Source organism: Podarcis filfolensis (genome assembly GCF_964270895.1).
Source record: "Podarcis filfolensis genome assembly, chromosome: 8".
Taxonomy (NCBI): Eukaryota; Metazoa; Chordata; class Lepidosauria; order Squamata; family Lacertidae; genus Podarcis; species Podarcis filfolensis.
Window position 1 is genome coordinate 63,509,117 of NC_139611.1, and position 26,485 is coordinate 63,535,601.

General features: G+C 44.7%; 1 protein-coding gene across 2 annotated transcripts in view; it reads left to right on the forward strand.

Moving 5' to 3' along the window:
* The first annotated feature begins 1,955 nt into the window (after positions 1 to 1,955).
* SELENON (selenoprotein N) overlaps positions 1,956 to 26,485 on the forward strand; it is a 35,817-nt gene continuing 11,287 nt past the window's right edge. Inside the window, exons 1-6 of one of the 2 annotated variants that reach the window (XR_014551123.1) lie at positions 1,956 to 2,304; positions 15,966 to 16,083; positions 22,803 to 22,933; positions 23,289 to 23,501; positions 24,504 to 24,628; positions 25,666 to 25,803. Coding sequence is in view for 1 of the 2 variants with exons in the window: in XM_083625544.1 (XP_083481670.1) it covers positions 2,086 to 2,304; positions 15,966 to 16,083; positions 22,803 to 22,933; positions 23,289 to 23,501; positions 24,504 to 24,628; positions 25,666 to 25,803 (944 nt within the window). In the remaining variant the exon portion in view is untranslated. The remainder of the gene's footprint in view (positions 2,305 to 15,965; positions 16,084 to 22,802; positions 22,934 to 23,288; positions 23,502 to 24,503; positions 24,629 to 25,665; positions 25,804 to 26,485) is intronic. The other variant, XM_083625544.1, reaches the window with a different exon arrangement.

The window sequence follows — 26,485 nt, forward strand, 5'->3', positions numbered from 1 at the left end:
CACTGGGCCCTCTAGCTCAAGATTGCTTACACTGACTGGCAGCAGCTCTCCAGGGTTTCGGACAGGGGGTCTCTCTTTGTCCTACCTGCAGATGCCAGGGACTGAACCTGGGAACTTCCATGTATAAAGCAGGGATGGGGAACCCATGACCTTCCAGAAGCTCCCAACAGCTCCTGCAGCATGGCCAATGGTCAGGAATGATAGAAGTTGCAGTCCACCAACATCTAGAGAGCCACAGGTTCCCCATTCCTGGTGGAAAGCATGATTGCAGGCGCTATAGCTGTCAGGTTACACTCCCAGGATTCTGGAATAAAGAAGCGATGGCTGCTTCTGCATGTGTGGAAAAGAATAGGGCAGAGATCCTTGCAGAACTTTGCTTCACAGCATTTATGGGGTTAGACTAGATGACCACCAATGTACCTTTTAATCCTAAAGATCTAAGAGTTGGTTTTAAATGAGACCTATGTTAATTGTGCCACCCACAGACTGCTGAATAGTAAATCCTAACCATCAGGGGGACATATAAAGGCCCTCACAACAATCTTGTGAGGTTGGTTAGACTAAGCAGGGGTAGCCAGCATAGAGCCTTGGTTCATCCCTTAGTCCAGGACTAGCCAACATGGTGTCTTCCAGATGTTACTCATCTCCTGCTTGCATGCTTCCCATAGGCATCTGCATGGCTACTGTGAAAGCAGGATGCTGGACCAGATGGGTTTTTGGCCTGTTCCAGCAGGGCTCTTCTTATATTCTCACACAGTGGGGTTGCCTTACGTCTGGATTTTCAATAGCAGAAGTGACGTCCGGGGGGAAATTCCGGAAAGCAGCAGTTCATCCTGGATTTTCAGCAATATAGCCCCTTGAAATATGGCAACCCTATCACATAGGGACATTTAGCTGATTAAGGGCCTCTCCAGACATCCTTTGTATTGTGCCTTCATTGACAATGTGTGTCAATTATGATATTAGGGTGGTCACATGCAATCCCACTTTTCATACTGTTTGCGCCTACAAAAGTTGTGGGCCTGTCACACTGCTTCACTTCCAATTTTAAGCCTCCCAGTTGTTACACACCAAAAATGTTATGCTTTTGCTGCGCTATATGCTTTTGTTGCTCTATAGACCCTCCAGAGAACAATGTTGTGGTAGAACTGGGGGAGCATTGCAGAACAAACTAATAAAGTCAAATGATGTGTAGATGGCCCAGTGTAAATCCACTATTAATGGACTATTGTTGTATCAAGAACATGCTGCATAAAAACAGCTACCAGAAAATACCAGTCTGCAGGGGCCTTAAGTGTTTTTTCTCTGAAGCAAATGCACACCAAATAATACTCCGCTCTGACCAGTAGGAGTCAGTCTTTACTAAAAAATAATCTAAATACCCCCTTCACAGGCCCTTCCCACTGTGCTGCTTTAGCGAACTACTGAAAAGTTGTATTTTTTTGATTTTTTATTTAGTTTTTTAAATAAATAAAAAAAACCCTATCTCCCACCTTCTCCCTTCATTGGGGCCAAAAAGGTTGCAAGCCCTTGCTATGCACACGTACTTGGGAGTAAGCCCCCTTGAGCATCAGTAAGGCTTACTTCCGAGTAGCAGACGTGCATACGATTGCATTACAGTCCTATGCACCATACATACTGACAGCAACCTTATAATTCTCCAAGCGGGGATCCTTGGGTTGCCAAAACGGCCCACACACAAGGCGTGGTATTGACAGAGGAATAATAGGAAGTAACACTGCTGGGCAGACGGACCTACGCACGTTTGCTATGCATATCCATTAATAGAAGTACAGTACTGTAATAATAATAATTCCCCCCGCCCCCTTGTATTAGTACATCTATGTGGGAGGACGGTTTCACCTGGAGCCCCTTTAACTCTCCATAAACCAACATTGCTATTATTATTATTATTATTATTCGGAGAAGCAGCGAGGCAACAACGCACGCCAGGGAGGCATTGCAGTCTGTGGGCCGAGCGGGCCGCGGCTCTGCCTCTCTGGCGCCTCCTCAGCCAGGCGAGGCTACGCGAGGCGGGAGCGAGCCAGGAAAACGGGGCCTCGGAAGCGGCCGTGGCGGCGGGTGATGGCCGGGGGAGAAGAGGGGCGCCCCAGGCCCCCCGAGGCCTTGCCGCCCCGCGCTCCGCCAGAAACAGCGCCCGGCGAGGCCGAGCGCGAGGCCGGCGGCGGGAGTTCCCGGCGCCTTCCTCCGCCGCGTTTGCCCCGGCTGGGCCTGGCCTTGGCGCTGGTGGCGGCCCTGCTGGCCGCGAAGTACTATCGGGACTCGGAGGTGGCCCGGCGGCAGGTACTGGCGGAGGGAGCCTCGCCGCGGGGGACGGAGAAATCTTTGCGAGGCGCCTGCGGGGAGGGATGCTGGAAGTCGGGGCTGCTTGGGGGGCAGCGAAGGGAAGAATAAGCAGGGTCGGGGCTGGTCTCGTGCGGCTCAGAAGTTGGCGGGCAAAAAAAGGCATTTTGGGGTGCCTTTTGTTTTGCATTTGGGGAGCCTTTTTGTTTTGCAATCTGTGTCTAGTGCAGCCCCAGAGCTGCCTGTTCAGAAAGGAAGCCTCATGTCTTCCAAGTAAAGTGTGATCGCATTGCAACTTCACAGTACCGTCCTCTCCCAAGTCCCGTGTGGGATTTTTCAGCGGGATATACCAGTGAATAGGCTGGTAGCCTGAGGTTTGCAATCGTGCGCGCGTGTGCTTGGGAGCAAGTCCGCTTGAATCCCACGGGGCTCACTTCTGTGTAGACGTGCATACGCTTGCACTGTAAATATACTTCGTGTAGCATTTAATGAATGTAGGCAATTAGCCACAGGGATGGGATCGCCGTCATTGCGCATCTTCCCTAACACTAGTCATCCAATGAAGCACAATGGTGGGAGATTCACAGGCACAAATTTATTCACCCCGTACAATCCAGATGTTGAACTACAACTCCCACCAACCCAAGACATCCGATATGGGGGCTGGTAGGAGCTGATGGGAGTTGTAGTCGAACAACATAATATGGGAACAAAATAAAAAAATTCCTTCCAGTAGCACTGGCACTTCCCACTTGGAAATACTTAAATCTAGTTCTGCATCACACACCAGTAGCACCTTAACATAATATGGGGTGCACCACAATATCTGCCTCTGTGGTACATAGTTAAATTATGGGATTTGTTGCCACAAGATGTGATGATGGTTACAGGCTTAGATGATGTTAAGGGGTGTGTGTGTGTGTGTGTGTGATATGTTCATGAAAGGTCTGTTGTGGCTATTAGCTACCTAAAAACGTCTGTGTTTGTAGGCGTTATATATCTGAATGCCAGTTGTTGGGGCGGGGGCTGTCTTGTCATGGTTGTGGGCTTCCTAGAGTATCTGGTGTGTGATGCAGAACTAGATTTAAGTATTTCCAAGTGGGAAGTGCCAGGCGCTGCACAGGAATTTGAGGAAAACAAAAGTCCTTTGGAGGTTTTTAAGCAGGGGTTGGATGGCCATCTGTCATGGATGCTTCAGTTGAGATTCCTGCATTGCAGAGGGTTGGACTAGATGACCCTTGGAGACCCTTCCAACTCCACAATTCTATGATCTCCAATGCCAGAGGCGGCATGCCTCTGAGACTGTGTGCACACCATACTTCAAAGCACATTTAACGTGTGCACACGCTACAAAAATCATGGGAACTGAAGGATGCTTGAAAATGCTGCTCTTTTGCATAAACTACAGTTAACAGGATTCTTTTTGGGTGGGTGGGCGGGTGCTTCCGAAGTGCTTTAAATGTATGGTGTGTATGCAGCCAGAATATGAGTTACTGAGGAATGACAGTGAGAGAGGGCTATGGTGCTCGTGTCCTGCACAAGGGCTTCCCATAGACATCTGGGATGGTCACTGTGGGAACTGAATGCTTCACTAGATGGGCTCTTAGTCTGGTGCTACAGAGCTCTTCCTGAGTGAGGATATCCCATAATTCTTCTTGACAGATAAGCACTGTTTTTAAGTGAACAGGGAAACATTACTGGTGGTTCTTTTCCTCATTACTTTGAATGAGGTACACCTAGCAAGCTTTTTTGTAGACTGTGATCAAGGCCGGATTAATACCCTAATTGCTGTCCTGTTTGTCTATGTGCAAGCTGAGAAGTCAAGTTTTCTCCTTCCATATCCATCATATTGGGCATGCCTGTATTACAAATGTAAACTGTTTTTATCAGTCTCCCTCTGGCTGATCCCCACAAACTCTTAGGGAGTTCTGAGAGGGTGCTTGGGATCTTTATCAAATGATAAATCCCAGGATTATTTGCAGGAGACCGTGATGCTGTTATAAATAAGCCAATGTATTTTCCATATAGATGAATCCAGAGAGTGTGGCCACTTGCTCTGTCAGTAGGGAGAATAGCCGCCAGAGCAAGAAATGTACTTACAGAGGAGAATAGAGATTTTCAGCTTCTGCAAGAGCTGCTATATTCTTTGATGTTTGGCAGTGCAGTCTGGGAGAAGAGAGAGGGTGTTTCTCTCAGCTCCAGGCTTCCTTTCCCATGCTTTTCTTTTGTTTCCTCCTTATGAGCAGAAGTAATGTGGTATCAAGGCCAGCTCTAGGTTTTGGGCGGTCCCTTTGGCAAGATGCTCAGTAGGTTAGAGTGTGGTGCTGATAATATCAAGGTTGCAAGTTCAATCCCTGTATAGACAGCTGCATATTCCTGCATTTCAGGGGGTTGGACTAAATGATCCTCAGGGTCCCTTCCAACTCTACAATTCTATGATTCTATGACCCTTTTCCTCAGAGAGTGGGCCCATCTCCTCCCTGCCACTATCATAAGAACATAACATACATAAGTGTCAGGAGTTCAGCCTGCACTCAAGTAGGACCCTGACAGAGACACTTGCCCAACTGGCATGTTCTCTCCCTCCTGGTCGATCGTTTGGGAGCTTCAAAAGCTTTCTTCTGCCCGAACATCACAGCGACCGATGCCAACCGACACCGGCACACTTAGGGATCCGCAGAGTTTGCGCAACTTGCGTAACAGACCTCAGCAACTCAGCATTTTGGCTAATCTACTTTATTTACATATAAACACACAGAGAGCACTGCTACATGGCTCACTCTCTCTCTAGCATCAGACAGCAAAGAGGGAAAAAACAAAGGACAATAGTCCCACTTCACTGAACACAGTAACACAAACATCCTGTTTCCGTCACTTCCCACTCTGTGGAGTCAAAACATATACTGTCATGTGAAAGACAACAATCCTATGACTGCAATCATGGAGCAGGAATTCTAACAATAAGAAGAGCCCTGCTGGATCAGGTCAAAGCCCAGTCTGGACCAATATCATGTTCTCACAGTGGCCAACCAGATGCCTGTGGGACCTGGACACAAGAACACTCTACCCTCCAGCTTTTTCCAGCCATTGGTATTCAGAAGTATTGCTGCCAGTGCCTACAACTGCATAGGCAGAGTATAGTCATCATGGCTAGGAGCCTTTGATAGTCTTCTCCTCCATGAATTTGTCTAATCTTTTAAAGCCACCCACATTGGTGGCCATCATTGCTCCTTGTGGGAGTATATTGCATCCTTTAACTATGGGCTGCTTGAAGAAGTCTTCCTTTTGTCTGTCCTGAATCTTCCAACATTGGATGTCTATGAGATCTAGTGTTAGAAGAGAGAGAGGGGGAAAACAACCCCTTCTTTCTATCTACTTTCTCCATGTGATGCATAATTTTATATATTTCTACACATCACCACTGACCATGAAGTGCACCTGACAATAGCCTTGACCCACTGCCAGAGATGTCCTCGCCCCTGGTACCTAGTGGCGTCTGGGCCCTCTGCTAGGCTTTCAGCTCCAGCTTGGGCTTCCAGCTTCTTCTGAATCCAGGCTTTGTGTCCCTTGCCAGCTTGTCTTTGCTTTTTGTCTGCTTGGTGCAGCCCTGGATCTGCCCTACAAGACACTTGAGTGCTTTCCTGACGGTAATTGACAAGAGCAGCACCTTCCAGGCAGCATTAGCATCCTTTTAGGCTGGCAGGCGGCAGATGGAAAATAAACGGGTTTGGGAGCTGTGGGAACACTAATGGTGTCACAGGCAGCACAGAATCACTGCAGCTTGAACTGCGGAGAGAAGGAGACTCGTTGCACAGGGAGGAGAAGACTCCTTGGCTGCAGGGAAGAGAGCAGAGTAGCCAACGGAAATGCAACTTGTATGAATCCACCCAAGGCTGTGCCTCATCAGCCTAGAAATGGGCTTGCTGGTTTTGGCAGTCTCTCCCATTTGCTTTGTATAAGGGATTGGCCTGGGTCTCTAATATCCTTAAAACAGACCAAATGAAGCAAAATTTTGCGTCACTGCAATAGGAGTGAGCTTAGCTTGAAAGAGTGCAATGAGAACTTCGCCCTGATCTGGCTTATGGAAGCTGGAGCAAGAAAGTTAGCTGTGACTATTATTTAATACTTTACAGCCTCCCCGTGTTTTAGGAGTGCATGACATGACCTCTCCCATTTCTGTCAATGTGGATTGTGTAGTAGAAATTTCTGAATGAAATCCGCCCAGCTGAATGTTAGATGTAAGGGATTTTGTCCTGCTCAACGCTAAGAAGCTGGGATGGGCTGTTAGAGGGTTACACCAGGCTTTTGGTGAGTTGGGAAGGAATGTTTCCCAGTGCTTAAAACTCTCCACCTTTTCTGACCCAGGGAATGCAAATCATCTTCACTTTGCCCAAGTCAGTGTATAGCTTGGATTTCTTGAGTTCAAGAATTAAGAAATGTTTTGGTATGGAAGATACTTCGTCGTTGAGGAAGCTCATTGGTAGAGCCCATGGGTTGCATCTGATGCTAGTGCTACACAGAGTAAACCCATTGAAATAAATAGACATGACTAACATGGGTCCATTGTTTTCAATAGGTCTACTCTGAGGAGAACTTCTTTTGTATACAGTGCAAAAGAACCCAGATTTATCTCCAGGAAGGGCCCCAGTCAGAAACCCTCAGAGCAAGATAGACCAATGAGTCTGGCTAATCACAAACCTTCCTGTGCAGGAGGTTTTCCAGGATTTTACGAGAAAAGAGCATAGCTCAGTGGTAGAGCACCTGCTTAGCATGCAGAATCCCCATCATCTCCGAATAGACTCCTCTGTGAAACTCTGGAGAGCTGCTACTACTCAGTATGGACTATACTGAGTTAATTGTCTGACTTGCAATGGTAGCTCACCATGTTCCTCTAGTCACAACCAGTTCATTTATATATTAGGTTTCCTACACGTGCATTGTGCTCAAAGCAGTTCACTGAAAATAAAGTGGCAGCAGTCTAAATACAATTAACAGCACCTTCTTATTGGTGATGCCTTTCTTGCCTTAGCATATCTTGATTTGCTGTTCAAAGAGTGAAGAAGCTAGGAGGGCTGCCCTTAGAGGTTTTGCTGCAGCAGAAACTCCAAATAGCAGCTTCCAGGTACACACTCTCATTGACATGGGGCACAAGGCCTAGTGAATTGAGGGACTGTGGCCCAGGTGCGAAATCAACCCACCTCCTTTAATGGCACCACCTCGCCTTGCGTCATTGCAGGGTTCCTTCTAGAATGAGGTTGGGGGACCTCAGCACTAGGGGCCGAATGCAACCTTCCAGGCCTCACCACCTGACCTTTAAGACTCTCCCCAGACCTGTTTTGCACCTGTTTGGAGTGTTTTTGCCTTTGCAGGAATGTGTCCTTGGATTGCAATACAGTGGTACCTTGGTTTACAACCATAATCCATTCCGGAGGTCCGGTTGTAAACCTAAGGTGTGCTTTCGCCAATGGGGTCTCCCCCCCAAAAAATTGGTTGTAATCCCAAAAAAATGGGTTGTAATCCAAAAAAGGGACACGCACTTCCGGGTTTGACATGGTTGTAATCCAAAATGGTTGTAATCCAAAGCACCTAGTGCTTGCCTGGATGGAGGCTAGAGATTGGTGTGTGAGTGTAAAAACCAACCTACTGTACAAAGTAAAATTTACAGTCAGTGCTTCACCCATTTTTGCATTTGGCCTACCCACTGGAAGGCTGCCCAGAAGGGAATGCAACCCTTGAACTGGGAAAGGTTCCCCCTACCCCTACTCTGGAATTTAAGGCTCTCTGGGTACTCCTCTTCCTCTGAGAGCTTGGCTGGCAGCACTGAAACATGTAAGGCTGGGATTCCTGGATTGCTGGCTTCACTGTTACTTCAGTTCGCATGCATCTTCACATGCTTCAGCTGCTCCCAACTCCCTCAGTTCTGTGACTTTAGACAATCATGTTTTATTGCCACTCTGCTGTCAGCGCCACTTGGAAACCCAAGTAGCCTGAAGTGGTCTCAATATCCACCCAAACTACTGCACTTTCTGCATTCACAGTGTGTCCATAGCCTTAATTTGGATTTGGAGCTGCTTCCTGGTGCATTTTGGAACGTGAAATGTGACTGTAACCTTTACGGTTCATGCATGGGGTTGGTTATATAAGTCCATGCTATCAGAGGAGTGCAGATCAAGCTCCACGGTTCACTGGCCAGCGCTGAGCCAAACAAAAATATCTGCAGGTCTGCCAGCTACCTGTGGACAATTCCCTGACAGTTCGGGTGAGTCTGATGTGATTTCCATGGCAGGGATGCTCCTTGACTAACAAACGGGGTGTGGATTATTTAGGTAGGTTTTCCTTAAGGAAAAAGAAAGAAAAGACTTTCATATTTTTCTTCTTGCAAAATCAAATGCGATTCATGTGTGCCAGTTTGGGTCCCAACCATGCAGGGAGACCAATCCATACTCTAAAGAGAGTCTAACTAAGCAGTGAAGAATGTAAGGAAGTCTCTGTTGGATTCAACCAAGGCCCTATCTAGACCTTTTCTTTTCTTTTTTTTTTTTTTTTTTTAAATATTTTTATTCAAAAGTTTTTCCATGTAAACACGACATACATAGACATACAAAAACAAAACGAAACAAAAAACATGTACCATTTCGTATCCTAATTTCTTATACCTTCCTTCCCCGACTTCCTCATACCTCCCATTTCTGTATTCCAAATTCTTATCAATTGTTCAGCAAATCTTCCCTTATTTTAGTTAAAGTTTAGACTAATCTTCCTTATTCTCCTTGTCTTAACCATTACTAATAGTAACCATTTACTTTCTAATCCAACATCATTCTAACTTTCATTAACTTTATAATATTTCTTTAAATAGTCCTTGAATTTTTTCCACTCTTCTTGCGCTGTTTCTCTTCCCTGGTTTCGGATTCTGCTCGTCATTTCTGCCAAACCCATGTAGTCTATCACCTTCATCTGCCATTCTTCCAGTGTGGGTAGATCTTGCGTCTTCCAGTACTTCGCGATGAGTATTCTAGCTGCTGTTGTAGCATACATGAAAAAAGTTATATCCTTCTTTAACACCCCTTGGCCGACAATACCCAAGAGAAAGGCCTCTGGTTTCTTGGTGAAAGTATATTTAAATACCTTTTTAAGTTCATTATAGATCATTTCCCAGAATGCCTTAATCTTTGGGCACGTCCACCAAAGGTGAAAAAATGTACCTTCCTTTTCTTTACATTTCCAACATTTATTGTCAGGCAAATGGTAAATCTTTGCAAGCTTGACTGGGGTTATGTACCACCTATAGATCATTTTCATAATATTTTCTCTCAAGGCATTACATGCCGTAAATTTCATCCCGGTGGTCCACAACTTTTCCCAGTCAGCAAACAAAATATTATGACCAATGTCCTGAGCCCATTTAATCATAGCTGATTTAACCGTTTCATCTTCTGTATTCCATTTCAGCAGCAAGTTGTACATTTTTGACAAATTCTTAGTACTGGGTTCTAGCAATTCTGTCTCCAATTTTGATTTTTCCACCTGGAAGCCAATTTTGCTATCCAATTTGAACGCTTCATTTATTTGATGATAATGCAGCCAATCTCTCACCTTCCCTTTTAGTTTCTCAAAACTCTGCAATCTCATTTTGTCCCCCTCCTTTTCCAAAATTTCCCAATATCTTGGCCACTTGGACTCCATATTTAACTTTTTAACTGCCTTAGCCTCCATTGGCGACAGCCACCTTGGAGTTTTATTTTCCAGCAAATCTTTGTATCTGACCCAAACATTTAATAGTGCTTTTCTGACAATATGATTTTTAAAACTTTTATGTGCTTTAACCTTGTCATACCACAAGTATGCATGCCACCCAAAAATGTTATTAAAACCTTCCAAATCCAAAATGTCTGTGTTTTCAAGAAGCAGCCATTCTTTCAGCCAGCAGAAAGCTGCCGCTTCATAGTAAAGTTTAAAGTCTGGCAGGGCAAACCCTCCTCTTTCCTTTGAGTCCGTTAATATCTTAAATTTAATTCTGGGCTTTTTGCCCTGCCAGACAAATTTAGATATATCTTTCTGCCACTTCTTGAAACAATCCATTTTGTCCATTATTTGCAGTGCTTGAAACAAAAACAACATTCTTGGCAATACATTCATCTTTATGACTGCAATTCGACCTAACAAGGAAAGCTTTAAATTTGACCAAATCTCCAAGTCTTTTTTCACTTCTGTCCAAGTTTTTTCATAATTATCTTTAAATAAATTCACATTCTTAGCTGTCATGTTTATACCCAAATATTTCACTTTTTTAACCACAGTCAACCCTGTCTCATTCTGAAACCTTTCTTTTTCCACCTGTGTTAGATTTTTCTCCAATACCTTTGTTTTTGACTTATTCAATTTAAATCCTGCCAATTGACCAAACTCTTGGATTATTTCCAAAACTCTTTTCGTACTAACTTCTGGCTCTTGCAATGTAAGTACTAGGTCATCTGCAAATGCTCTCAGTTTGTATTGTTTAGCTCCGACCTGGATCCCCTTAACCAACTGGTCCCTCCTGATCATATTAAGCAAAACCTCCAGGACCGATATAAAAAGTAATGGGGAGATAGGGCACCCCTGGCGTGTCCCTTTTTCAATCTTGAATTCTTCTGTGACCACATTATTTACAATTAGTTTAGCTTTCTGTTCAGAGTATATTGCACCTATACCATTCTCAAACCCTTGGCCTACCCCCATCCCCCGGAGGTTCTTCAACATAAAACTCCAAGAAATGTTGTCAAAGGCTTTCTCGGCGTCCACAAATATCAAAACTGCCTTAGTGTTTATGTTCACTTCCAACTTCTCCAAAATGTCAATTATATTCCTTACATTATCCGACAAGTGCCTTTTCGGGAGAAAGCCCGCTTGGTCCCCATGAATCTCCTCCATCAAAACTCTTTTCAATCTCCTTGCTAAAACATCAGCAAAGATTTTGTAATCCACATTTAGTAACGAGATGGGTCGGTAGTTCTTAAGTTGAGTCTTTTCAGTCTCTGTCTTTGGTATAAGTGTAATATAGGCCTCTCTCCACGTATCGGGTGCCTTCCTCCCCTCCATGATCTCATTGCAGACTTCCTTCAAAGGTTGTATAAGCCCTGCCTTTAAGACTTTATAATATTTGGAAGTCAGTCCATCCGGTCCAGGTGATTTGCCCAACGTCATGTTTTGAATGGCATCTTCTATTTCCTGTGCTGATATTTCCTGATTCAAAATTGTCTTACTTTCCTGTGAGATCTCTTTCAGCCCATTTTTCTCGAGGAATTGTTGTATATCTGTTTGTTTTTGCGGCCCTTGTGTGTAGAGTTGTCTAAAGTAGTTCTGAAAACAATTCCTAATTTCCGCTGGGTTGCTTATGTTCTTTCCTTCCACTTCTAAATTTGTTACCGTGTTGAGTTTTTGTCTCTTCTTTATTTGCCAAGCCAATAGCTTGCCACATTTATCAGCCGATTCAAAAGTCTTTTGTCTCATTTGCTTAATTTTCCACTCTAGTTCTTGATTCGTCAGTTCCATATATTGTGTTTGATATAGTTTGATTTCTCTTAAGATCTCTTGTGATTTTGGCTTCGATCTTAGTTTCCTTTCCCCTTCTTTTATTTTTTCCAGAATTTTTTCCTTCCTCTCATTTTGTTTCCTTTTCTTTAATGTATTTTGTTGTATCAAGAACCCTCTCATCACGGCTTTGCTTGCGTCCCATATTATTCTTTTTTCTACTTTAGTCCTTAGATTAATTTCAAAATAGTCTGTCAAGGTTTTTTGGGCCTTCTTACAAATCTCCTCATCTCTAAATAAGGTGTCATTCATTCTCCATCTGAAGGAGCCAGTTGTTGTTTGCCTCATCACCATCTTCACTGCATTGTGGTCGGAGAAAGTTTTTGGGCAGATTTCCACTCTCTTTATGTTTTGCGCCATACTGCTAGTTACCCAAATTTGGTCGATCCTTGTCCATGTCATTTTGGCTTCAGAAAAGAAGGTTCCCTCTCTTTCTAGTGGGTGTTTTGTTCTCCATATGTCAATCAAGTCCATATTGTCAGTCATTTCAAAAAAAGTCTTTGGTAGTCTTCCATCTTTTGTTACTACCTGTCTTTGTGCTTTGTCCATATTTGTTGAAACTACTCCATTCATGTCTCCCATCATGATTAGTTTACAATCCATGTGGTCCATCAAAATCTCATGCAACTTCTTAAAAAATTCAGCTTTCCCTTCATTTGGTGCATAAATTCCCACTATCAAATACTTCTCTCCTTGAAATTGAATTTCAATTGCCAAATATCTTCCTTGGTCATCTTTAAAGATTTGTTTCGGTTGGAGCTTCTCCTTTGCATAAATCACCACTCCTCTCTTTTTTACTCTGTCTGAAGATATAAATTCTTGTCCCAATTTCTTATTTACTAGTAACTTTCTATGAGCTCTTGTCACATGGGTCTCTTGTAAACAAATTAAGTCTAATTGATCTTTCTTCAAAGCATGAAATATATTTTTTCTCCTTCTAGGGATGTTCAAACCGTTACAATTCCAAGTTAGAAGTTGCAGGGCCATGATGGGGTTACTTGCTCTTTCCTCCTACAGCTCCCAATTTTTGTTCCTCGTTTGTCGGTAATTCCTTTTCGGTATCTAATGAAGGATGCCCTTGTCCTGAATAAGTCTCTTTCTGTAGGTCTTCTTCGTGTTCTCCCATAAACTTGTCTTTATCACTCACGGTCTTTATTCTTCTCTTCTTTCCCTTGTATTTAAAAGACAGGCCTTGGGGGAACTCCCACCTGAATGGTATGTAGTTCTTTCTCAGCAGTATCACCAGGTCCTTGTAATGTCCTCTTGCGTCCAAGATACTCTTAGGGATGTCTTTGAAGATCTCGATATAAAAGTCTTCGATTCGAAGGGTTGTTTGATAATGCAGGTTCAATATTTTATCTCGCTCCTCCTTTGATCTTAAAATTATAAGACAATCTCTGGGTCGATTCTTCCTCTGCCTTGCTCCCAATCTGAAAGCACTTTCTATCTTAAATTCTTCTTTGCCCAGCTCCTGCTTCCAAAAGTCAGAAAATTCTTTAGTCAAATAGTCCACCAGGTTATCTTCTTCCTTTTCCGGCACAAGTCTGATCCTTAGATTTCTCTCCTTGCGTTGCATGTCCTGCATAGAAAGTGCCAGTTCATATTCATCTAGTTTCTTAAACACTGGTGGAAACTTTGCCTCCGCAGCAGTTGCAATTTCTTTGGCTTCCTCAGCTATTTTTCTTGTTGTAGATGATTCTTGCAATATTTGCCCAATTGCTTCTGTATTTGAATTCACTTTATTCCCAAGGTCAGTTATACTTTTTGTATTTGAGTCAATTTTCCCAGAGATTTCTTCAATTTTCTTATTTGTTTCAGCAACTTGTACTTTAGTTTCAGCAACTTGTGCTTTAGTTTCTGCACCTTGTTTTTTAAGTTCCTCCAGAGAGTCATTTATCTTCTCCAATACCTTGGCAAATGATTCTTCTGTAGACATTGTTTTCACTCTTGCCTTTGGAACAGCTGTAATTCCAGAGGCTCCTGATACTGAAGCCCTTCTCTGCATAAAAGAGTCAATTTTATATTGTTTGCCAGATCTCAAAGTTGTTTCCTGTAAATCCTCTTTCTCTTTACCATCTGCCATAACAAAGTCTTTTAGTCAAGGTCATTCCCAGACTCTTGAGCCGTCAAACAAAAGTTCTCATAGATTTCACTCGTTGCTGTAACAATTTGTAGATCCACCAGAGGGCGCAGAGTCAATTTTTACTTCTCCAAGTAAACCCACACTCTCCTAAAAGTAAACAAAACTTTCCTAATCCCTTCCAATTGTTATTTTCTCTTTCTGTGGGGTCTAAAATCAATAGTGTCCTGTAAGTAGCTTTGCAGTGCAACAAAGTAAATATTTCAAGTTGAGAGTAACCCAAGTCAATTAAAGATACTTTTTAACCTTCTTATAGCAACAATCTTTAGCCGGTTCCTTTCCTCCGAGCGTCCGATCCCAGGTATAAGAACAGCGGTATTTGACTCAATTCTTTAAAATTGGCAGAAAAACACTTTAAAATCTTCTTCCCCCCCTTCTGCCCTTCGGGGAGGGAGTTCTTTGCTTTGGTGATGAATTTCTTAGCTCCCACAAATTTCCTCTCAAGCAGTTACAGCTGGAATGCCTTTCGCTTTGATCTTGCTACAGAACGGAAAGCAGACTTCCTTTTTAGTGCTTGTCCGTCTCGGTGCCCAATTTCTTTAATTTTGATATCCAATTATATTTTAGCGGTCAATCCTACTCACGGATAGTTGTTTTTTAGTCCAATTTCGCCGGAAGAAATCAGCGCTCTCCGCTAATGGCGACGCGGCTTCTCCTCGCAGGCTGGGTAAGAACGACTCTCAGCACCGCTTCTCACCCCCTCCGCTGATCCGCAGCCTTTAAAAAGGCTATTTCACAGCGTCGGGGGGGCGCAAAGGTGCCCGCCGAGTCTCCGGTTCACAGGCAACGCGCCTGTGATTTTTAAGGGTCCCCGCTCCGCCGTAGCTGACAGGACCCGAACCTACGAAGTAGACCTCTCCCGGAGCTCCGGGTGAGGTCCGCCATTAAGCGCTGGCGCTAACCGGAAGTCCCCTATCTAGACCTTTTCTCTGGAGAGAGAGAAGGGAAGCAGAACCACTCCACCAACTCTCAGCTCTTGCCTGTCCTTGAATTGTTTCCAGTTAATCCAGGAGTAGAGAGCCAGTGTGGTGTAGTGGTTAAGAGCGGTAGTCTTGTAATCTGGGGAACCGGGTTCGCATCTCCGCTCCTCCACATGCAGTTGCTGGGTGACCTTGGGCCAGTCACACTTCTTTGAAGTCTCTCAGCCCCACTCACCTCACAGAGTGTCTGTTGTGGGAGAGGAAGGGAAAGGAGAATGTTAGCCGCTTTGAGACTCCTTCGGGTAGTGATAAAGCGGGATATCAAATCCAAACTTGTCCTTCTCTTAAAAAAAATAAAATAAAAATCCAGGAGTAGACAGTGTGGCACCCTCAAGATGTTTCTGGATTCCAGCTCCCATCATCCATGACTCTTAGCAGTGCTGGCTGGGGCTGATGGGAACTAGTGTCCAGCAACATCTGTTCTGTTCAAAATTGGGGGGCACCCTCCTCCAACCTTTAAAGTTAAAAGCAAACTTGTGAGATCTGATCACTGACTTCTTGCATCTCCTCTGTTTGGAACCTCAGCCCACTTAATATATCCAGTGAAGCATTCTCCTGCCTCCCAAAAGACATATAAGAGATATCGGGTAGTTTCACAGGTGCCAGAGCAGATTTGTGGTCTAAGCTCAGGTTATAAGTTAAATTGAAATATTTTAATTTAAATTGAATTAATTTAATTTGAATAGCTTCTGAATTATGTATGCTAAACTATTAATTTTATTGTATAGTTTATATTCATTGTTTCAAATTATATGCCTCCTGCCCCGCCCCCAGGGTAGAAGTTCTTATTTTAATTCTGCACAGAGCCATGTAAATAAATGTACGTATTATTATTTCAGGCTGTACGCCTGATTCCAATTACCTGGCAGTAAGATCCATTGAATTCAGCAGGACTTACTTATGAGCAGACATGGTTAGGCTTGCATTGTAACTTGTGCATATCAACACCTCTCTTATTTCCCAAACAGGAGACAGCCCTGAAATCTTTGGGAAACGAAGGTCTTTTCCTGTTTGCGTCCCTGGATACGAACAATGACCTGTACATCAGTCCTGAGGAGTTCAAACCAATTGCAGAGAAGCTAACTGGTAGGTATCTAATTTTTTGAGTAGACAAATACTTGTTCATCTTGCTTTTAAAAAACAACAACACCAAAACCATAGCCCTTGAGCACAGATTGTCTAGTTCTTACATTGGGTTTGTCACTCATTCATTGTCTGCTTAATTCCCGGAGGAGAGGACAACGAGATTCCAGCCATTTCTTCAGCTGGAAAACTGAAGTGATAATCCAGACCAGGCTTTCCTAACCTGATCCCCTCTGGCTATTTTGGACTACAGTGCCCATCATCCCTAGCTGGCACAGGTGTGTCAAATGGGGCTGATGGGAGTTTTAGTCCAAAATAGCCAGATGGCAATAGGTTAGTAAAAAGCGTTTGAAACCATCTCATTCTCTTGTTACCACTGGTTCCCTAGGCAGGCATGGAACTGCTGTTATAGGTCTCCCAGGGCTGGTGAAATTGGGTTCGAAATCAAAGCACCCCAGGGAAGAGGGCCAAGCTTCCAGAGATAGGGCACATCCAGTGGTGGTTCCAACAGCAAAAGTGCAGCAAACATCTAGTGAAAATGAACAGTTAGTAAGAGTTATGCATGGGTAAAATTCTATTTTATTTTTACTTTTAAGAAACATTCTTAACCTGTGCTATGACTACGTGGTCCCCAAGGCAGCTTGCAACTCGTCACGTACAGCGATGGTGTCATAAAAAGGCAAAACAATTAACGTATAAGATAGATGAAAAATCCCAAGCACAGGATCATAAAACCCTGCGCAGCGGGGGACAGCATAAAACAGAATTGCTCATTAATCTCTCATCATTAAAAGCCCAGGCAAAAAGGAACAGATCTTTGCCAGGGACCTAAATGCCACTAAAGTGCATGCATTTTAAAGGTCAGCCTTAAATATGTGCCTTTCACGGTATATATGTGTCAGGATCCCATCTGACCCATGACCTTTCCTCCAGAAGAGGCTTGGGACTCTGCAGAGAACCCCACCACAGCTGAGCTCCTGGACAAACTTGCAATAGTCCCAAGGCAGACTGAACGGTCCCATCTTGCTTGGGCTACCCCAATCACCTCTTCTCACCACATCCCAAGCCCCTCCTTGGTCCCCGATTTCCCCCTTTGATTTTGAGCTAAAATGTCATGGCAGGGGGATCATGGATGTCACACAGGTAAGTCTTCCCGTCTTGAGTCTCATTCAACACCATTTCCTCTTCTGGCTGCTGTTCCTTCTATGTTGGTCACATAAGAAAGCCATCCCAATCGGCGACCGTTTCTTAAACAGGATGATGTTACTTATGGTAGCCTATCCAATATGCCGTGTGATGAAACCACTGAAAACAATAGATGAATAAGACAACATCTGAGGGGAAAGGAATGCCAAAAGTCACCAAGAAGGGGAGGTTGTTTTGTTTTTCTTTCTGGGAACCAATGGAACTAATTTTTTTTTTTAACCAGTATCTTTAGCTAAGCTCTGCTTTCATTGGGTGTGAGTACCATAGCTATTTGCATGGCTTAGGCGGCAATCCTATGTACGCTGAGCTTGAAGGAAGCCTCGCTGAGCTGGGTCTAACTTCTGAGTAGAAATGCATAGGCTTGCACTGTTAAGCAGCATAATCTAAAGGGATGCCCAATGTCCAGGAAGCATTGATGACTACCTGAAAGCATCTGCTGATAGCAATGCAGCAGCCATTCCATGTTTCTTCTGGAGCAGCTGCTCAGGGACCTCCTAGCAACCCGTGCAGCTCCAATAAGCATCAAGAGCAGCCAGGTGACCCAAATGAGTTTCAGGTCTTTGCAGAGACTGTTTTGAAAAGTGTGCCATCTTGAAGTCCCCCTTGGGCGTGCAAATGACCTACCTCTTGGTGTTTTCTTGGGAAAACAAACATCATAAGCATATAAAAACTGGAGATCTCTTGGCGGGCGGGTGGGGTGGGTGTTAGCTGCCCCCAGCACACAACCGCTCTTGCCTTAATTCTCTTTGCTCAAGCCCTAGACTGATTTACACAACGAAAGGCTGCTAAGCTTTCTGTGTTTTTCGAAAGGCTTATGCACCAGACGCCTCTTTCACAAAGGGCAATTTTTCTAAATCTGCGGTTCCTATTGTCGGACTTGCAGAACTGCACGCGTCGGCTTTGTCTGGGGATTAAAGGGGATTCAGAGCAGCTGAATGCAAGAGATACTGGTCTGCAGTAATGTGACCAGAGAGCTGGCGGGTGGCGAGACGCAAGCAATCTCGGGAATCTTTTTGCATACAGAAATTGCGGCGCTTCCACCTGCTGGTTACTTGCGGGCTTGATGACACTCGCTTGGGTAGCCCTCCCGATTGCTCTCACAGCCAGCGCAGAGGGGAGTGGGATTCAGGCAGCCCTTGTTTCCTGCCCATCTGCAGAGCAGATAAAGGGGATTGTGACACCAGTGTGGGTTCTGCAGTCCTCACAGCTGGCTGCCTATTGTGCTTGCAAGAGCACGAACATTTCTGCCCCTGCGCTGTCGTGTCAGACAAAGAGCAGAAACAGTGGCTCTGTGGGCATGACCCAACACAGCAGCAACCAGTTTAGTCATCCTGGGAGATCAGGCTCTTCCCAGCCAAATTTCTCAGGGGCTGGCACCACAGTGTTTGCGCCCTCCCCAGGCTAAAAAACTTAGCCGCCAGGTACAGAGTGGTTCCTCCTGCTTGCAGCCAGGGGTAGGAAAAGTGGCTGCCTGGAATTAGACTGTATGATTGCCCACAGATCTCTCCTTGCCAGTCACAGCCTTGACATGCCCACTTGGTAAATGTAGCAGATCGGCAGCGCTCTCACAAAAACGATGTGTGCTGTTGCACACTCCTGCTGAGAACATGCACAAGAAATGGAAGAGCCTTGTTCAAAGCAGAATGCAAAGGAGTTGCTGGCGGTCTGTTGGTGCCCCCTACTGCACAGAGATAGAACTGCTCAGCTGGATGCTTCGTTTTGCTCTTCATCCTTCCCAGCTTTAGGGCCAACGATACACCTTAGTAGTAGGAATGTGGGCCGAGCATGTTTGGGTTTAGTTGTGCTTGTGGTGAAGTGAAAGCGTGATACATTCATGAAGATGTGTGGGTTGCATCGTCTTGCAAAGCAGGCATGCAGGCGAGCATTGGTGCAACCACCACAAACCCACACCAGTTCAGCCTGTGTCTTCAACATGTGTCAGGGACTCAGGAGCAGGAGCAATGGGGAGAGAGGAGATGGAGAGCGAAGGGGAAGAATCCGAGGGCAGCGTAGGGGAGTATGACAGTGGCCCGAGAGATTCCATGAGCTTCTCCAGCGAATCAGAAGATTCCCAGAAGGGGGCGCCGATGGTCAGGGCAAGGGGGATCCCAGGGGGGACGCACCAGAAACAAGGAGACAGAGGGGAACCCCAAAGCAGCAGTGGGGGATCGGGACCAGTTTCCCACCAGAGCGTAGTGGGGGGAAGAGTCACATGTGTCAGGGCCAGCGTCTCCTCCAGCGGGGAGAGAGAGTGAGTCAGGGCTGACCACGCCTCCAACGGAGGGGAGGTCAGTTGCAGCTAACCCCCCCAGAGGGGGAAGCAGTGACAGCAGCAGCAGTGAAACGGTCAGGAGAAAAGTTACCGGCTGGGCGCGCGCGCCAAGTTCAAATGTACAGGCACGGGGAACAGCAGGAGACCCGGATGGGGAACCAGCTCCTAAAGCCCGCCGGAGGGAGGGGGAAGGCTCAGGGGACTCAGCGTCAGAAGAGTCTAGAAAGGGCGAGACCCCAACGGCCAGGCGGAACCAGAGGCGGAAGGAACAGAGGAAGTGGTGGAGTAAGGCTAGAGTCTTAAATTGGTGTCTGGGGGGAGGAGACTCAGACGGAGCATCAGCGGTCTGACAGTTGAGACGTAGAGCTGCGCGCTGCGGCTCTGGAAGTGAAACTGAACTTCAATAGAGACTTTTGGACTTAACAACGAAGCAGCGTTGGTCCTTTGTGAGTTGGGACCTTGGGCAGCTCTGACAACATGTCTCTGTCATCATGTAACACAGAAAAACTACCACCCATCTTCTCACGAGCTTTCAATGGCCAGTCGTTCTAGAGTGTAGCAGAGGCAGGGGGAGAATAAGGCTGTTTATATTGTTCTGCCTAGCCTGGCTGCCATCCAGTTCCTTCCCTCTTGGACTCCAAACAGCTGCTACCACAATTTGGGTGAGAGGCAAAGAAAGCAAGGCCCTTCTGTTGACCTGCCTTGACAACTATTCACCCTGGTTTCCGCCAGTTGATTCTCCTTCATAGGAACATAAGGAGGACCCTGCTGGGTGGGGCCAATGGCCCATCTGGTCCAGCATCCTGTTCTCACAGTGGCCAACCAGGTGTCTCCATGGGAAGCCCTCCAGCAGGACCTGAATGCATCTGCAACTCTCCCCCTTGTGAGTCTCAATAGAAGGCATACAGGGGAGGTAGTTCATAGCTGTTGTTGCTAGTCGCCATTAGCATTACCCTCTGTGAATTTGACTGATTCTCTTTTGAAGTCATCCAAGCAGGTGGCCCCCATCAGTGCATCTCAGGGAAGAAAATTCCACAGTTGAAGTAAGCGCTGTGTTTGTCTGTCCTGAATCTTCCGGCATCTGGCTTCATTGGCTAGTCCTGAGAGCTAGAATTATGAGAGAGGAACCTTCCCGTCTTTTACAGTGGTACCTCAGGTTACAGACACTTCAGGTTACAGACTCCGCTAACCCAGAAATAGTATCTCAGGTTAAGAACTTGGCTTCAGTATGAGAACAGAATTCACACAGCAGCGGTGCAGCAGCAGCAGGAGGCCCCATTAGCTAAAGTGGTACCTCAGATTAAGAACAGTTTCAGGTTAAGAACGGACATCCAGTACGAATTAAGTTCTTAACCCGAGGTACGACTGTGTTTTACTTTTACTTTTCTTTCTTTCCTCCCTAAAGTGTCTTTTATTTACCTTTTAGCAGGGCCTGTGTGGTTTCCAGTTGTTGTACGATGCCTCACAATTTTTTGTGCTTTACAAGTAGATGCATACATGAATTCAGCTTCTCAGACAGAGCTTCTCGGTGATTGCTATCTGACTCCATTGGGGATAGCACAGAAAAGGCAGTGCAGGGGAAATTATAGCTTTCTGCAGGACCAAGAGTATATCTGAATGCGTAGAGCTGGGATAAGAGACAGAAGAAGTAAAATTATATTTTTATTGAGCCCATTTCTTTCTGGAATGCTTCATTCCAATTTGCATGGTCATAAAGGGTGCTGTAATAATAATAATTATTATAATAAATTCTTCTTATTGCTTTATTATAGAGTTGTAGAAAAACCAAGCTGGTTCATATCACAGTGAAATGAAAACAGTGCAGGAGGCATACAGACTGGTAGGGGGTATGCAGACTTAAATGCGCTGAAAGTTTGACTATATATGGAAGACTCTTGGTTTAATTTATTTAATTTATTTCATAAAATTTATATACCATTTGATTATAAAAATAAAAAACCTCAAAGAAGTATACAGAAAGAATAAAGCAATCAAATTGCTAGTAAAAACAATTACTGTACAACAGTTGCTGAAAACGCTTAGAAATTTGAAACTTGCAATAAACTAAGAAACTCATCAGCATTCTAGATACCTGAGTAGGCTCCTCTAAACAAAAATGTTTTTAGCAGGGGCCTAAAAAAGTAAAGTGAAGATGACCAGCCTGATATCATTAGACAGGGAGTTCCAAAGTGTAGGTTCTGCCACAATGAAATATCGATTTCTTACGAATGAGAAAAGAGTATTATATAGCACCTGCAGCAGTGCCAGTTCTGAAAATTGAAGTAGCCAAATGGGCATATAAGGGGCAAGGAAATCTCACAGGTAAGCCAGTGGCCAGGTTTAAAGTAATACTGGGTTTTTAAAAGTTGTGCAAAAATTTTGTATAGCTTTTTCTTATTTGCGAATCTATTTAAATTAATATAGTAACTATATTTTCCTAGCAGTGGTATGCATACAAATGAATGGATTTAATTAATTTTTATGCTGTACAGTGGTACCTCTGGTTACGTACTTAATTCGTACCGGAGGTCTGTTCTTAACTTGAAACTGTTCTTAACCTGAAGCACCACTTTAGCTAATGGGGCCTCCCGCTGCCACTGCGCCGCCAGAGCACGATATCCGTTCTCATCTTGAAGCAAAGTTCTTAACCCGAGGTACTATTTCTGGGTTAGCGGAGTCTGTAACCTGAAGCGTATGTAACCTGAAGTGTATGTAACCCGAGGTACCACTTTAGCTTTATAAGCAATCATTAATATTAAGAATATATAATGATTTTAAGTCACAAGCTGCAGTATAATAATCCACATGAAAACTGTTATATGCATTGGGGGGAAATAGTATTTTCTTTCAGTAATTTAAATAGTGGAACTTGCATTTTCAATGCAATAAGTTGCAGCATTTGTAACAGGAACTATAATAGATTCACTGTGGCAGGGTGTTCTTTTCTTAATGTAATTCGAATGGTTACTTCTTCAATTGGATTTGTAGGTCACCAATAATGTTATGTTAATAATAACACTATGGATGGATCTAGACACACCAAAGAAGTGTTTCATTTAAACAAGTTGTAAACTTTGTATGAGAAATCCGGTTTGCAAAAACAGAACTCCACAGCGCCATCTGGAGTCACAGCATTATAATGCACATACAACGCATATAAAGCGCTTTTTCATTGCCCAGTGTAGCTGAGTCCTATGTTAATGAAATGCATACATAAATCTTGTAACCCTTGATCTGTTTTCAGGCATTGCCCCAGTAACTGGGATTGAGGAAGAAGAGATATTGGATCCGAATGGGGAGACTCTTTCTATCATTGCAAAATTCCAGCCCTTGCTTATGGACACAATGACAAAGAGCAAAGACGGTTTCCTTGGAGTGAGTATCACATTTAATTAGTGCTGCAAGTTTTAATCAGTAGATCAATCAACTAGAAGCATTAGTGGATTGATACGAAGGCTGGTCCAGTTTTAACCATCAGGTCAATGAATTAAATGTGTGCTTGTTTTTCTTTTGCTCCAATTATATTGCTGTAACTGGGAATGTAAAATAAAGTGCTAGGCAGTCTCTCCTTCTAGTAATAGCTTTGTTCAAGCATTGCACCAAACCTTGGCTAAGAAAGCTTAAGTATGGAGTAATAGTATAATATCTGAATGTCTTGTGATCCGTCAGCCTCCTAAAGTGGAAGAGGCCTCACAGGGCTGCTTCCTAACGTGTCTCTCTGGCTCTGCAGATTTCTCACATTGCGCTTTCTGGGCTTCGCAACTGGACAGCTCCGGCTTCCCCTCTGAGCTTGATGTTCGCCCAGCAATTCAAGGCCTTCCTTCCGCCAAAGAATAAACTGGAACTTGCTGATCCTTGGTGGGTGATTCCCAGTGAGCTGAACATCTTTACTGGGTACCTTCCCAACAACCGTTTCTACCCTCCGGCCCCCAAAGGGAAAGAGGTAGGCGAAGTGTTCATCATTGCCATCAATTGGAAGGCTAGGGAGTAGTCACGATGGATCATGTTTTGAGTGTTCAGAGTGCTTCATAGACTTGCAATTCTATCTAAATCTTTATTGCTTGGCCAAAAGCCGTCTGCAGCTATAAGATAGCATGGTAAAAAGTGGGACACCGCTCAGCTATGGTGAAGACACAGACTAGTAAGAGAGCCCATTACTATATTCAAAGTAGATATTCTTACGTACAGGTAACTCTCAACTTTCACACATTTAACTTGTGCACATTCAGTTTTAGGTGCTTGGCCAAAAAAAAAAGTGGGGTGGAAAGGGGGCAGGCGGCTGACTTTGGCAATCCCACCTGCCATTGAATCCAATGTGCGATTTTGGCTTTACGCACTATCCCCAGAATGTAACCCCAGCATAAGTTAAGTGTCACCTGTGCACTGATTGACTTAACAGAACTGCTGTATCCCTAGTTTAATGCTTGAGGATGTGGATTCTGATAAAAGACTCTACTTCTTGGGGGCTCATATTAGTGCTTGCTGGCATTTGGATAACAGCGTCATGCGGACACTGTGAAAAATGTGAGCAGCGCTGATTCCACAATAGACACCCTTTTGGGAGCACCCCAGATGCGCAGGGTGGTTCCATCAATTCTAGCACATAGCTTGAGAGGGATTGGTGAAAGGACCTTCCTTGCATGTGATATTTTGAGTTCAGTGGCATCTGAACAATGCAGAACAGTGAAAACAAGCAGATCCGTTTCCAGTCCTTGGCTGCTGTTTTCTGGAAAGATGGAGTATGACATGTTAAAGCTCACTAACAGCAATATTCAGAATGCTGGAGGCTATAAATGGTTGAAAGAGGCTAAGAAAACAGAGAAGATGACCTTCCTTAGTCAGGTGTGGTTATTGAACGTGGCCTTGAAGGGGAGTAGTTTTGGGGTCTTAGGTTTACTGGCTGCAACCTGCTATAATCCCCTGTTCTCCCCCCCCCCCAACATAGGTCATCATCCACAAACTCTTGAGTATGTTCCACCCCCGGCCGTTTGTGAAAACTCGGTTTGCCCCTCAAGGAGCCGTGGCCTGCATCCAAGCTGTTGCCGAGTTCTACTATAAGATAGCCTTCAGGTAAAATTGCATAAGGGGAGGGCGCTTGCGGTTAGACTGGTTGAGTAACCTTTGCCGTTTCCCCTGCTCTGTTTTCCTTTTCTGCCGTTTCTTCTATGCTGTGAGCCTGCAGGCAGGGACTGCTCTGTTTAATTGATTGTATGTAAGTCACTCTGGGAGTCTTTTTGGCCAGGGTACAAATGCTCATAAATACATGAATTGTTCTTCTTCCTTGATCTGCTTTCCTTGCATTGATATGGGCCACATTTGTACATCTGCTTCCCTCTGCATAGATACTGGCTTGCTTTGCTCCTCCTTGCTCATGCTGGGGAGAAACAAACCATGTTCCCTGTCCAAACGAGGGTTCATGGGTTGTTTCACTCCAACACACCCCAAGGACTAGCTTATTGTCATGGTTTATTTGTAGTGCAAATCCCAGGAATGAAGGGCTATTTCTCCCTAGCATGGGGAGGAGTGAAGCAGGACATTCAACTCATGCACAGTAAACCATGGTTTAGAGCTTACTCACAGTGACGTGCTATAGCTGCCATTAAGCAATATCATAAGAGTTGCATAGACCATGTGGGTACTCCCCACATCAGCAGTGTCCTCTGTGGGAGCCGCTTGACGTTGGCATGGGAAGCCCCCATGTGATCCAAGCGACCAGTGAGATGCAGAGTTTCATATATTGATGCAAGAACACTACAAAGATAAATTAGACTTCAAACCATAGTGATGGCTCCATCTTAGGAGGGAGGCCTAGAGTGTTTCCAACAAAAGATAGAGCAGCTGCCCAGCATACTTCCCATCCAGAAATCTGTTGCAGAACTGCAAATATGGTAAATACAGGTAGTTCTACTGTATGTGCAGATGTTGGTGGAAGAGAAAGCGTCCTTTATGGGCGAGAGTTGTGTGGTACTCCAGGATATGGTCCCATGCTTTTGCCCCCAGCCTAGGCAAACACCATTAGCCACATAGCAGCTGGGCCTACTCTTGGCTTCTTAGCCTTCCTCAGGACAGCTAATTGCTTGGTGACTTTCTCTCTTATTTTCTTCCAGGATCCATGCAGAGTTCCAACTAAATGAGCCTCCCGATTTCCCGTTCTGGTTTTCCCCTGCCCAGTTCACAGGCTACGTCGTCCTCTCCAAGGACTCCTCCCACGTTCGAGAATTCAAGCTGTTTGTTCCTAACAACAGGTGAGGGTTGCCCCACTTCCAACATCTTCTGATTAGAGACAAAACCACAAATGGCCTTTTTAACTTGAACGTGCAAGCTCCACACATTTGATTATTTTGCATTGTTCTACTTTAAGTCCAGCTTCTGAGATTTACATAATAAGTGGTTTGGAAGTTGATCATTTGTAGTAGAAGATCAGCTTGGCTTATGCTTCAGTTCTTAATAGATTTAAAGCTGAAGGGTTGTCTCTTTAAGAACACAAGATAGTAGCATAAGACTCCACCTTACGCCGAGTCAGACATTTTGTCCACCTAGCTAAGTAATGTCGGTATTGACTGGCAGTGGCTCTCCAGTTTCAGGCAGCAGTCGCCCTCAGCCCTAGTTGAAGATGCTGAGGGTCAAACATGGGACTTTCTGCGTGCAAAACGGATGCTGTACCAGAGAGACCTGGCGCTTCCTCTTTCCCCAGTGAACCTGCACATGCACTCATGTCAACACCAGAGGCCCTGCTTTGTGTCCCCAGGGCAGCTAAGGTTTGCTAGGTGAGCAGAATGCTCTCCTGAGAGACGCCCACCTGGCCTTATCACTGCTGGCCTCTTTGCAAGGAGCAAAGGCATGGAGTTGCATTCAGCTAAGTCCTACTCAGGGTAAACCCAATGAAATGAATAAACCTAAGTTATTCATGTCCATTAAGTTCAATGG